This window comes from Dermacentor variabilis, chromosome 5, assembly GCF_050947875.1.
Source record: "Dermacentor variabilis isolate Ectoservices chromosome 5, ASM5094787v1, whole genome shotgun sequence".
Taxonomy (NCBI): Eukaryota; Metazoa; Arthropoda; class Arachnida; order Ixodida; family Ixodidae; genus Dermacentor; species Dermacentor variabilis.
Genome location: NC_134572.1, coordinates 52,474,529 through 52,488,991, shown reverse-complemented (window position 1 = coordinate 52,488,991; position 14,463 = coordinate 52,474,529). Strand labels below are relative to the sequence as shown.

The window sequence follows — 14,463 nt, the reverse complement described above, 5'->3', positions numbered from 1 at the left end:
ACACAGTTTTCATGAGTGCGCGCATGTACGCAGTTCGATTACGCTATGGATGTACATATTACTGTAAGAGCAGGAGCATTTGAGTCGTGTGAAATATTCTCGTGTGGGCATTTTCAGAGCGTAGAACTATAACAATGCATAAAATTTTCAATTCTTATAAGTTTATTTCTTTTTTTATTGTTGTTATTCATTAATGAAGAGTACATATATACCAAAGCAAAATATTTTTTTCTCACTTTACGGTCACCCTTGAAAAATTACGGTAAATAAAAAAAAAATAACTGCCTAAGAAGAATTGGAATCTGCAATAAAAAAAAAATCGACCCTGGCTGGTGGCATCTGGCAAAAAAAATTGACCCTCAAAGGGTTAATTTTAAAGGGTTAATTTTTTTTAAAGTCACCAATAAAAAGAACCCTATAACTTCACATACAAACTGGACAAAACTGAAATCTCCATGTACGATGAGGCCAAATATTTAGGAGCCACACTGAGAAGTAATCTGAACTAAAAACCACACATTACTTCATTGCGAGCAAGCTCTTAGAAAACTGACGCTCCTTAAAAGACGACTGCATATAAACCATCATCAGTTAAACTGAATGCCTACAAGACAGTGGTAAGACCGGTATTAGAATATGCAGACATAATACGGGACCCATTTCAAAAATATGTAACTGACCAAATTGAAAATATACAGAAATTAGAAACACGCTTCATCTACTCGGACTACTCATGACACAGTAGTGCAACTAGTCTAGTAAAGAGAGCAAATCTTCAACCAATAAGAAACCGCAGAATAATTTCTAAACTTAAATTTATATACCTTCTCTACAATGGGCATTACAATATTCCTCGTTCTCGCTACTTACAAGACCCCTTTAACTACTCGACCAGAACTAACCACTGTAAAGCGCCAATCATTTAGTAGAGTAAACTCCCATAAATATTTGTTATTTGCCTACGCCATATTTTATCAGAACAAATTACCGAGCATTGTGGTGAATTGCACAACACTCTATTCATTTGTATAAACATAGAGGGCATTTTCTGAGATTTAATAGTTTACATTCCCGACTAACTGAGTTTTTTTTTTCTCTAATTTCTTTGTTGTATTAATACTACTGTATTTCTATAGCGTTTACGTACCTACAGTGATTTCGTTTATTTTGATTAATTTTCATGTTTTGTACTGTTTTTATACTCAATGATCTACCCACTTCTGTTTGGGCCTGGAAAAGGTCTGCAGTATCCATAAATAAATAAAAAAATTCAGAACTTTACGTGACAGTGGCTTCTTCGCGTACATTTTCATCACAGAGTTCTTGTCTGTGACATTAATGGCACAACTGCTTAGGAGTGGCTTGATAAGCTTGCGGCACAAAAGCACCAGGAACTGTTTCCAGTGAGCTTGGTCATCATTTTTGCATTTCAAGACTGGGATGTCCATCAGTACACTGACAGCATGCTCCATATTTGTTTCCGATGGCCTATCAATTGCTTTCTTGCAGTGGAGAACAATATCCACTAATTTTTTTAGGCTTATCAGAAATTAGAAAAGTTCATTTGTAGGATACTTCAGTCCTCCCGTGTCCTGATAAGCAATGAGTTGATCCAAAGGTGCATTTTCTTCTCGCTTCTCAACAATTTCAATGTAGCTTTGGCAGTTCAGCTTCTCAGTCATGACGTGGACTTTTTTATTGGTGACTTTAACCCTTTGAGGGCAAATTTTTTTCGCCAGATGCGACCAGCCAGGGTCGATTTTTTTTTATCGCAGATTCCAATTCTTCTTAGGGAGTTATTTCAAAAATAATTTACCGTAATTTTTCTAGGGTGACCGTAAAGTGAGAAAAAATATTTTGCTTTGGTATATATGTACTCTTCATTCCAATCCCTCCAATCAAGGCTATGCTTGATGAAAACTATGGGGCTGTGATGAATCAGGGCTATGATAAAAACTGTTCATCAGAAACACTGTTCATCAGAACCAACAAGCTTGACAACTAGATGCTTCTCGTACACAGCAACCACCGCAAAACAAAGAGCGCGAAGCCTTGGCTCAGCGAACGACGTTGCTAAACATGTACTCGGATGGTTGGAACGGCCACGAGCATAGTGTCAGCTGGTGGCACCACAGGCGGCGAAATCAAGCGAATGGGAGAGGGTGACGGGAGAGGGCTTGCGGGGTCAGCTGTAGCCTCTGTGACGGGCATCTAAAAAATAGAGGAGGCACTGTCGCGACAAACACTCACATGGCAGATTCCTTGTTGGCGTTGCATATTCCTCATGCACGGGTGCGGTAGTGCTGCAGAAGTTGCAGGGCGCCTTTTTTATTGTGGGGTGCTGTTCTCGTCACGGCAATTGCATTCATGGGGCTGATGTAATGCGCAGCTTCTGCCACTGTTGGGCCCAAATCGCCCGTGCTGTCGCTTTCCGTGTCGTCCTCATCACTGTGTCCCTCAATTGTAAAGCACACTTTGGCAACAGAGGTAACGATGACGAAAAGTCGAACCTTATAGCTGACATCTTTTCGCAGTCGCAGCAGCGCCGCCGAGCAACTTCTTCGCATTCCAAATGCCACACAACATAGTCAATGCTAGATCCCTATTATGTGCCATCGCCGACTTCTTCGTGCCACATCTGATAGCATGAACGATGTCCAATTTCTCTTCTATGCTGAGCATCTGGTGCTTTTTATCCGAGCTTCGGCACGACGCGAGTTAATGTGAGTCCTCGCTTGCACAATGCCGAAATGCCGATGTTGATGTGGCTTCACGTACAAACGAAGAGGGCGCTTGGGGCACGTTGTTCCGGTCTCATAGGCTTGTTGTTCTGATGGGTCACCCGATGGGGATGATGTACTGCCGCGATTGCGCGATGCGAAATTGCTAACCGATATGTATGCAATAAGCTGGTACGGTTTACGCGGATAAAAAAATGCATTATGTTCAATGGCCGCTGAGTCGGGGATGTTACTTTACTACTTCTAAAATGAAACTACTGTTTAAGTGGGTACGGTTTAACGAGATTTTACTGCACTGAGATTTCAACTACATGGTGTTCTATGGACAACAAGTCATAAAAAGTTAAATGGTACTTCAGAATTCCGTTATATTGAAGTTTAACCGTATCATCACACTGCGTAATTCTGTCACCCCCCCCCCCCATCCCTAGCTCTCCTTTCTCTATTTTAGCACCCATTTATGAGACCAACATTAACTAGTCCTGAATAAAGGGAAAATCAGACATCCACTCGTTCGTAGCAATTGCTACAAAGGACTAGTCCTGCACCATTACACATGCTCAATCTCAACTAGAATATCAGCCACACCCTCCTTGCTTTCTAGTTTTCACTTCTATATCTTCATGTCTCACTTTAAAGCTATATAATACATTCTGTTGTCTACTCATAGGTGGCCCTTAATTTCCTCTCAACTTTCTTTGCTATCCTCTAAGTTAAACTATGCCTCTCAAAGAGGTTGATGAGCATAGCTGTGAGTACAGCTCGCCATGTACATACTAACAGAGCTACCCTGTTTTACTGAACATAATTTCCATTCCCCTCTGCGTCTGTTGTGCAACAATCCTTTACAGGCACTGCGGGAGTTCTTCTGCAGCCCGTTTGTGTGTGCGTACCACCTGATAATTACGTGTGGCATTACGTAGTTTCAAAAATTTCAAGGACAAAATGGCATATAGGACTGCATATCGTCTTCATTCTTGTCCCATCCTGTTATGACAGTGTTTTCTGTTCAAACTGCAGAAAGAACAGTCCCTGCCAAATGTTTATCAGGTTCTAAGAGCTGCAGCAATGACTAGAGCAGCACTAAAAATTCTTGCACGTCAAAATTTATCACGCTCATCATTATCTAAAGAGACATGGCATGCACAACAACAATGTGAAGACAGCAATAACAACAATTTTAATTTGCGACTAAAGTGATTTTATACAAAAACTACTTTACATCACTGCAAATGCGCTGACTAACGACAGTAATACCTGCGCACTGTCGTAGATCAATGTGACGAAGCTGAGCTTTTGTGGACTGACCTGCATCGTGAGGGTGGACATGAGCATGGCTGCTGGTGCCATTGATGGTAGTGTTGTCAACGTGAAGGAGTGCATCATCTCCCGAAACCTGGTGCAGAAAAACCAGACAGACAACTGAGGCTGAGGACACCAAAAGCAACTGGTATTTTACTTGCAATTATTTCCTATCTTAAGCTTTTTGTACATAAGGTCAAAGTTAAGTTCCCTGTTAACATTTTCAAATTTTGAAGAACATTGTCCTTGTAGATTACGACCTGATAAACATGATTCTAAACTCAGTTTTAAAAACAAAAGTCATCCGCTTTCAAAGAATTAGGCTGTTCTCAACCTGTGCTGGCTGTTTCCTCCTAAATGTGCAACATTAACTTTGAACATTAGCTATAACCGTTCAATTGCTCAATACATTTCTTTTTCATAAATGAAAAAGAAAATGTAAAATCTTGTCACTTTCTGTCCTGGTTTTTTCATTTTAGGAAAACAATTTGTACTACAAAATTTGCAAGCACTAAACAGTGCATATCTTGTTACCATATTTACTTGCATAATGCACATGCTCTTATTCATGCTTATAAAGGTTACCTTTCTACCAAACATTTCGGAACTCTGAATATAGGAACACTCACGAAAGATAACAAGTTATCAAGTTAACTCAAGTCAAGTTAACAAAAGTTAATACACACCCACGTTGCCTTGATGGACACAAAGATAAAACATACCAAGCAGAAAATTAATAGAATGCTTCTTGTTAATGAAATAAATATGTAACTGGCTGGCATACCAAACAGAACACTACAACAAACTACCACAGTACAGATGGAATTGGCAGCATTTTATGTCAGAAAGAAGCTTCAGAAATTTTCAGTTGACTGGTCATCTTTCACAAAAAATTGTTTTCAGTTTCACAGTAGTGGAAGCACATGTTTCTAGTTAAGGGGTTATAATAAGCAAAAAGATTTCCTATTTTGGCAGTTATTATTACACACTAACTTTGTTGTCTGGCAGTTTGCCATGTGCACAGAAATTTCCGTTTTGGTGGTCATTGTGCCCATGTACATCCAAGAGTCATAAAGCCTCAGACCTCATGACACCCACAAAATATAATGCATATGACTCGTTTAGTGATGGGTGGCAAATCTATATATTCATTATGTATTTTCGGCATAGCATTGCCAAATGTCAATTCATCTATATTTCTCTGAAGAGACTGTGTGGCGACCTCAGCAGAAATGTGCATTAAGCTGTTACTGATAAACGCAGTCGCCTTGTGGTCTACATATTGGACATGATAATATAGTAAAACCTTGCTAGTTCAACTGTCGTTAATTAAAAAAATCTAATAATTCGTACTCGTCCTTTGGTTCCGGCAGGTGTACGCATTACTTAATGGAATCAATCTCTTGCCAATTCGGATGTATCCAGCCTCATACCGGTTAATTCGGACAACTCTCGGAGCTCAGCAAGTGCGGAACGCTGCAAATGTACGACACAAAAGCAGTGCTAGCCTCCAACCGTACCGAAGTGGAGGAGTCTGCATCACCATAGTCATCGGCAGAAATCGTCCATGAACGGTAGGAATGCTTGGACGCTTCGTGCCTATTTGTGCCTTTATAACCATCATACCTATTAATCTTTATAACCTTATTGTTTATAATCTTTACTACCTTTATTCCTTATAACCATTAACCGCTGTGCATAACAACATATTGGCTGTGCCTTTATAAATGCATTACTGCCAACCATGACTGTGTCGACAGTGACCACGGCTTCGCCTGCAACAAACAGTAGTTTTGTTTTGACTCGGTGCGATGGCTGCACGCAATGTTGCAACTAGTCAGGAGCTGTCGAGGATGAAGAGTGCTGGCTACATCACGATGGACGGACGACCTGTTGGCGACCAGCTCACTAGTGAAAAAACAACTGGGATGTGCATGCGAGTGAAAAACACACCTTGGATGAAGGTGCATGCCACAGCTGTGTTGGGAAGAAAGTTGCGAAGCGAAGCCTTCGGCACTGCGAGTGCAAATCAGTCTGGAGATGACGAGAATTGTAGCTTCTGCACTGCTTTCGAGTAAAATGCGAACTGGATTTGCCGATTCCCTTAGTAAATTTAAGCATGTTGACGTAGTAAGCATTTGTTTATTGTTTTCGTGATGCCGTCAATAATTCAACATTAGCTTAATTAGGACATTTTTTTCCGTCTTGTGAATTCAGAATGAACAAGGTTTTAGTGCAACACGGTTATCAGGCATGTACTACCAGTAGGTACACCAACACCGAGTGGAACTATACAAAAAATGCATTACAACTACTACATTTACACAATTCTAACATGCCCTCAATTGTAAAGCACACCCAATTCTGCCAGAATTAAATCTGCAGTGTTTGTAACATAGACCCAGATTTTCAATATTCAGAAATTGAAATACCCTTGATTGTTCTTTTACTAAATTTTTGCGGTAAGAGAGAGATAGCAATTCGTTCTCATTTGGAAAAACAACTTTAAGACTCTCGAGGTCACTGGCACAGCAATTTGGACACTACCAGCTATACGCGGTGTCTAATGATGACAAACTTTCGGCACCCCAGTGTGGCAAAGCATGGCCTCCAAGACTGGATGATGGGATTTGAGATCGGGGGATGGAATTTGAACTCCACTTACTGGAGGTTCACTTTTGTATTCAATTGTAGCACACATGTCTTATGTCAGCGAATATTTCCAGAAAAAGCCACAGTTTTGCCTGGAAGGCGAAGCATCAATTGTGATAACAAATTAGCAGACAGTGATATGAAGCAAGGATAGTTTTATCGGCCGTATGAACTTGTAAACATTCGCTTACTAAGTTAGCAAGGATGGTGTCCTGCACGCTCAAGCAAACATGAACACATCTCCCTCGATGAGTACGGACGCTTGCTGTCAAAACGCAGGTGTGGGGAAGAGCAGCAGCAGCGGCGAGTGAACACCTTCATGCTTCCTCTGGCTTCAACATGAACTAGGCGGTGAGAACATAGCACACACGAGGCTATGGGACTTCAGCGTGCATAGATTCTGTATTTATAGCAGATTGCTTTCAAGATAGGGCCTGCACGACCGGCTCTACTCACGGCATATAGCTTTCAAAATGGGTCAAGCGTTGCCACGCCCAGCCATGTCACACACAGGTGCCGCTGGAGTAGAAGCCCCCCCCCCCCCCCCCCTCCCTTCAGTGCCTTACGCGCGGTGGAAGACAGTGTGTATGCTTCTTCCCTGCCTTACTTGCAGCCACGGTGTTATTGCGCTTGGACATTATACGGAACATCACGGCGACGGAGATAATGCACCTGAAGTGTCCACATAATTACTATCACAATAAAAAATGTGTGCGTTAGAATCAAGCAAACACGGCACATCCCGCATGGCTGTCGTTTTAGTGAGAATTGCTGCAGTAACTGTCTACACACCTCTCAGTTGCTTGACTGATGGAAGAACGGAAGCGGGTGGCAGCGGCCTGCTGGAACTTGCGTGCTAGCAGCGGCCTGAAGTCAGCACCCACACGACTGAAGGAGAGCCCAAAGTACATGCACTGTGACAGTACCGAGTCTAATCGGCCTGACAGCTCTGAAGACAGGTCACGCTCCACAATGTCGAGGAACCGGCTCACCTGAAAGCAATTGCCGAGCAATAATTTTGTTGATTGATTAATTGATTCATCAAATGAATGAACAATGAGATTTAAGATCCTAAAGCAACACTTCAAGTACAAGAGCACGAAGGCATTTTTGCATTTCTTTGCAGACAAACACAGCTAATATTGCAGTAACCAAGTGTATTTTACTTTGCTGCTGGTGTAAACTTTCAGCAGCAACACAATTACACCGCTGTTGAATATTTACACTAGCAGTGAAGTAGAATACACTTAGTTACTAATATCAGTTCTGTATGTTTGTCTGACTGAGCTCTGCGCTCCAGGTGGCTGCACCGTGCAGGGCGTTCATGTTTGCACCTCTGCTCATCCGGTAAAATGCCCAATCCGAATGTGTTTACTCAAATAGTGGACATGCTAAAATTCTCTATCATCTCGTCACCTCGGACAGGCGCGCTCGCTAGCAGATCAGCTGGCAGCCGTAGCCACCACCGCGGCAATGCTAGGCCTACCTGCTTTGACATTCGTTACCAAGCTCCTTGCCGTTTAGTGCGGTGTTTTCAAATGAAAGAATTCGTTGCTGTCAGCAATGGTGCTGACTCCGCCTTTTTAATTCTCGCCAATGACTTTGAAGCTCGAAAAAAACAACATGCTGCATAATGCCAGTTCCCAGAAGTCATATTTGCTTCAATATATATATATATATATATATATATATATATATATATATATATATATATATATATATATATGCAAAGCAGTGTGGTTATAGGTGCTTAGACAGCAACGGGCCAGAAAAAACTTAGATGGGAGCCATGGCATAGCACATGCATATTGAGTCTTTCTTTTCATTACCTACACTGGCTGGCTGTGTTTATTTTACTCCATCTTTTTTCACATTCTACTCTGCCCAAGTAGCAATGGGCATCTGCAGCTGATACAGAACCCAAATGAGTTGCTGAAGGCTTTTCCACCTTACATTTTGATGCAACAAGCCCACAACAATCTATCGTGGCAGAGATGTTGATTGCAGTATTGGAATCAGTGGCAAAGATCGTCAAAAATTTCTACCGTCTAGCTGTAATATGACGTCATGCATTTTCCATCGTTCCCATTGTTTTCACAGGTGATCAATGGGCTTTTGAATCAAATATCTGAGGTCTGAGGTGCTGCAAGAAGTAGAGTCAGGATTGGTGCGGACTGAATTCTCAACTAGAAAGTGGGTTGGGCATACTAAGAGCAGTTCTCCTACTTGTAAATAAACATAGGTCAAAATGTGGGAGTAACATGAAGTCTTCACTTGTAGACATAGAGTCTTCTATTCTTCAGCTGTGTCTTCTCTGAGTTGAGTCCTGATGCATAGCAAAACCCTGGTCGTCCTATACTGTGTGACTTCAGCAAACCACTCCCTCAAGGTCGCCTACAGTTCCTTCCGTCTTTCAGCATCCCACCAGATTTCTAAATGCCATACCCTTTGCGATAGAAGCTTGGAAGTTGCAGTAACAGGCAAGAGAATGCCAAGAGGATGAAATAACTTGAATTATGTTCTCAGTAAGGTGTGTTCATTACCATCTTCACTGAAGCTAAAAAGTGCATGGTTGACTGAGTAGAACATTCCAAGTAGTCGTCTTCAGTGTTCCAGTGCATATCCAGGACTGCTGTTGAACTGCTTTTAATTTCTTCCTTGTCGTTCTTCTTTCTAAACGATATCAGCATTTACGGCTATTGTAAATCGTAGAAAACCGAGCAATATTTGAAGCTGATCCTCTATTAGGTTTGTCCCATTTCTCAATCATTCCTTCAGCTTCCTTACATGCGATGATGGGTCGAACATAACTTGCAGCTTTGTAGTCAGTGAGTCTTTTCGCATAATTTCATGATGTGGGACGTAATATACTCTGTTATCATCACAGCTCACTTTGGGCACAACTTCAGCTTGCCCCAACTTTAAGCATTGCCTCACTGTGCTGTCATACTTCTCCAGTAGCCCATCATGGTGAGCAAGTATTTTGACAAGCTTTTGAAGACGGTTGACAGCTGCATCCCAGTTATCTCCCAAAAGATGTTTCTGGTCGTCTTTCCACAGCAGTGACACCTTGTATCTGCCATTAGACTCTTTGATCGTGTCATTAAACTGTACGAGGTTCTTATCAGAGGGACATAAGCTCAGACTATCTTCCAGGAAGACTGCAGAATTTCTGCTGTAGATTTTTCTTCTGTAGCATCCACTCGCAAGACATTGATCCTGAGATAAGTGCCACAGTCCAAAAGAGCCTTTTGACACACTGCTCCTTGGATTGTCGAGCCGAATATATATCAAGTGCAGCAAGGCCAGGAAAATCTGGACGTCGAATGACTTCACCTTTGATGACTTACCATAGGTAGTCAGAACCTATCAGCACGCCAATCATAGAGTCAAAAAGCACAAAAGTTCACTTTCAACGGAGAGCGCTACAACAGACTATCGGCTACAGCGGACAAAATTAGTGGCAATTTTTGTCAAAATTGGGAATATAAAATGGATTTTTGCCGTGTTGACACGGGCTGGCAACTGACTTGCAAGAGCCAGCTAACGATTGCGGCTCAATATCACTTACGCGAGGGCTGGAGGAAGGTGGGGCACAAGCGCGCCGTCTTACACGCGTGAGGCATGGGTGTGAGGCAAGGGAGAGGGCGGGTTCTATTTAGGTGGCTGCTGCTTACGGTGCAGCCGTCGTATATTGAAAGTGATCTGCGATGTGGACAAAGTACATTGCATAGTACGTGCCATAGGTAGTCAGAACCTGTCAGCACGCTAATCATAGAGTCTGAGATATCTTCAAAAACTAAGTTATTGTTTGCCAGGAGCTTGCTTTTTGATTTCAAAGCGTGCACAAATAAATGTGTTGTCTACTGCCGACACGGCTCCATCATGGCCGACAGCAGGGACGATGACAGCTTCTATGCTGAAAACGTCTTTTATGTACCGATTTCGAAGCGCCACTTCTACTAATTTGCGCTTTTCCGCTACTGATGGGCAAGTACTTCCGAAGATATTTAGCACTAGTGGCGTCTCTCTAATCATCTTCAGTTTGAACTTCAAGGCCACATGTTATTGTATTAAAGACCTTTGGCTACCTCTATCCAGAATGCCATGGATGTATCTGCTTTTGTCGTTGTTTACGACCTGTGTGAAGAATGTCTGAAGATAGTCTGTGCTCGTTACCATAGATCTGCGTACAACAGACTTTCGGATATAACAAACCATATTTCAACTTTAGTTTGCTCTACCTATTTTATTAATGCCACGAAGTTCACTTTTAACGGACAGCGCTACAACAGACTATCAGCTACAGTGGACGAAATTAGCGGCAATTTTTGTCAAAATCGGGCATATAAAATGGACTTTTGTTGTGTCAACACGGATTGGCAACTGACTTGCAAGAGTCAGCTGATGATTGCGGCTCAATATCGCGCGGGAGGCACCCGCATGGTTGCTGTATCATGAAAGCGATCTGCAATGTGGACAAAGTGCATGCTTGCGATGGCCTCATTTTCAAAGCCATCTACGATGTGGACAAAGTGGACCAAATGCCGGTAGCTCCGTATGCGCTGTGCTTTCGACGTTTAGTCATTTAGTTCGCGTTGAAGCGATAGACACCATGAAAGTCAATTCGCTCGCTGTTGCTGCCGCACTTCCTCACTCCGACGTTTTGATAGCGACTTTCCGCGGTCATAGAGCGAGATGTGTTCATGTTTACCTGCGCGCATGTCACACCGCGCTTGTTAATTTAGTTAGCAAGCGTTTACAACTTTATACAGCTGATAACACTACTATCCATACTATGTACGCATAGCTGCCTACTAATTTGCTATCAAAATCAATGCTTCGCCTTTCAGACGAAACTGCAACTTTTTTTTTTTTTACTTTGGACATTTGTCACTCACTCTTCGCAATAATGTTGTTACACATCATGACAAAAGTTTCGGAAGTGAGGTGTTTCAGATAGTATGGACTTCGCATGAAACAGACATTTTTTGTCCGATTATCAGGGTCCATTGTAACATTGAATGTACACCACGCTGGCCGTAGTGCGTTGGTTAGTGGGTGATGCATCTTTACACGAGAAAAGAGTGGTAGAAGAAACACACCATGCTGCTTTCTGATGGTTTTTTTGTCACTGTAGTTGCCACTGTCTTCATACTTGACACATGTCTTCTGCGACAAGAACAGTAGGTGAGCTTGACCCGGCAATCTTTCACTTGATGACCTCTTGACGTGCAGTGGAAGCATTGGTGGTGTTTTTTTAACTGGTCTTTTTTGAAAGCAAGAGGCATATCTGCGTTGTAGCTGCGCATCCCATGCTTATGAGTGTGACAGAAGAAACATTCCAATCTTACAGCAGATGCAGCCTTAGTGTTACCACTAAGTTGCCTGTCCTTACACTCATCTACGGCGGATCGCTGAGATGGTGATGCAAATTGCTCTCAGCTTTCCAGTTCCACTTACGTAAACTGTAGCAGGTTGTTCAGTTCAACGTCTGACGCAACTACCGGTGAAACTGACACAGAGGCTAGTGCAGAGAAACTGTCAGATGACCTCAAAGCACAGCTTCATTTTTCTTGAATAAAACTGAGAATGACGTTGTGTGGTACAGCCTGTTGAAGGATGTTGATGAGCATTGCTGAGAACATTAGAGATGGCATGTTAAGTGCACCCTGACAGCAGATGTTTAGCTGTTTTGTGTCACATAACCTTAGAAGAACAGTTGTGTCACGGGCCGATTTTACATTTGAAAGGTGTTGCAGTGTCGTCAAATCGCACTGAATGATCCTTGTTCGATCACCAAACCTTTCCGTCAACAACACAATGGCGTCTGCGTAGCATGATCCCGACGTGGGGAATCCAGCAATTAATGCTGCTGCATCACCAGCCAGGAAGCTCTTGAGGTAATAAGAATTAGGGGAAAACATCAAATCGTAGAAGCCTGTCCACTCATTGAGGCCCCCCTTGAGAATTGAGATATGCAGCTGCCAGTGGCAATTGGGGCTCTACAATTCTGGCTGGACTTTCACATGTGGTGGGTGATATGGCTATGCCATCAGTGCTCCAAGCTTCGGACTGCATGCACTGTGTTCTTTCTATCTGGGCGATTTGGCAACGAAGCTCAGCAAGCATTGCTTGATCGCTATATTCCATTGCAGCAGCATACTTCTGTTCGAGCTGTTCGGTGGGAACGTATGCCTGAAACAGTGCATTAGTCTGCAAAAGCTCATAATTTCTCATGGAGAGATGATTTTGAACAGCTGAGAGTTCTGCGGCGATGGAAGAATCAAGCTAGGATTGGGCTTCCTGAATGATCTTAGTGCTCCGAGCCCGTCATGCAGACTGCTTGCCTTTAAGTCGATGCATATGAAGAGCGTTGAAGCTGGCTGATGTCCCTGAACCTGCGTGGATCTTCGCATCCACAATCAGTCGATTCCTCACTGCCCACGACGCGAATCAAGAGTAGAGTCCAGTCAGTCGTGTGTAGAATAGGCATAGGTCCACACGTGGGTTTTCAACACCAAACATAGATGTTTAGACGGCAATGGGTTAGAAGAAAGTCAAGACGGGAGCCATGGCATAGCACCTGTGTATTCTGTCTTCTTCCTTTTATTTGCCAACACTGGCTGGCCACATTTATTTAACTTCATCTTCTTCTACAGCGGTGAAGCATACCAAGAGTGGGAAGAGGCAATTGTCAAGGAACACAGTGTGTATTCCTTAATTATACACATGTGCACCCACTATCTCCTGCCACAGTGCGAGTACCGATGCACCTAATGGTAAGTGTACTAGCAGGCCTACCGAAATATTTCGGACACAATGGATTTGAGCTCTTGGGGGCAGTGAAAGGCATGCATTAATTTGTTTCAAACTACCCAATTTTTCGGATGTTATTGTGGCCTCTAGGAAGTCCAAAAAATCAGATGTTGATTGTATTTCCAAAAGCAATCGTAGTCAAGCTTAAAATGAACCCATAGCAACCTTGAGCTCTGCCACTATCTCATGATGGCGATCACACTGTGTCTGACGGCTCTGATGGTAGCCAATGCCACAAATGCAGATTTGGTTTTTGGGTTCAATTCTACCGTGAAGACAATTTTCAGACCCATTTTTTAGCAAAAAAGATGCGCATTAGATTCGTGCAAATACGATATCAATGAGTGCCTGTCACTTTTGTGAATGCAATGATCCTTATTGTTTCTTATTATTGTTATGGAAATCAAGAAGACCTTGTATTTTTTAAATTTTGTTTTCCATTGAAATGCAGCAGACTGATACAGGTGCTCAATCCATAACTCTGTGCTCAGCAGAGCACCACAGCTGCATGGGCGTCACGGTCTACTTCGAGTTCAGTCAGCGAACGGCCACGCTTACCTGGCTGGTTATCCAACTGTAGAAGATGGTGGCTCCGAGGGCGTCGGGATCCTTTCCTAGACCGGCCAGGGGGTCATCGTCAGAGAAGATGGCACGATACTGAGTCACAATGTCGAACAGGTGTACCCGGCAGGCCTCCACCACACGCGTGAGATGTGTGTAAGCTGTGAAGAAAGCAAGGAAGGGATGCAGAAATGAGAAGTTCGGCAACTGACTGTTCTCAATGTCTGCTTCTGTCACAGCTGTACAAGCAACCAGACACCCCAAACACTTCGTGCCTACGATCCTGTGCATTTTAGGCAGATTTGGGAGCATCACTTTCACCGAGTTACCTTCACAGCCCCTGGGGACTCATTACAGCTTTGTGAATTTGTCGACATTTGAGCTCCTT

The 14,463-nt window shown here is 42.8% G+C and overlaps 1 protein-coding gene and 1 long non-coding RNA gene across 3 annotated transcripts in view; one reads left to right on the top strand and one right to left on the bottom strand.

The window, feature by feature from the left end:
* Nucleotides 1-14,463, bottom strand: part of Cog8 (conserved oligomeric Golgi complex subunit 8) — a 49,250-nt gene that overhangs the window by 15,390 nt on the left and 19,397 nt on the right. For both annotated transcript variants that reach the window (XM_075692482.1, XM_075692483.1), the window contains exons 8-10: nt 14,073-14,236; nt 7,488-7,687; nt 4,050-4,137 (exon numbers count right to left, since the gene is read on the bottom strand). In XM_075692482.1, the coding sequence (XP_075548597.1) occupies nt 4,050-4,137; nt 7,488-7,687; nt 14,073-14,236 (452 nt within the window). The remainder of the gene's footprint in view (nt 1-4,049; nt 4,138-7,487; nt 7,688-14,072; nt 14,237-14,463) is intronic.
* LOC142582603 (uncharacterized) lies at nt 4,107-14,073 on the top strand. Its single transcript, XR_012828459.1, has 4 exons — nt 4,107-4,191; nt 5,417-5,617; nt 13,358-13,477; nt 13,966-14,073. It is a non-coding gene; the product is annotated as an uncharacterized LOC142582603 (long non-coding RNA).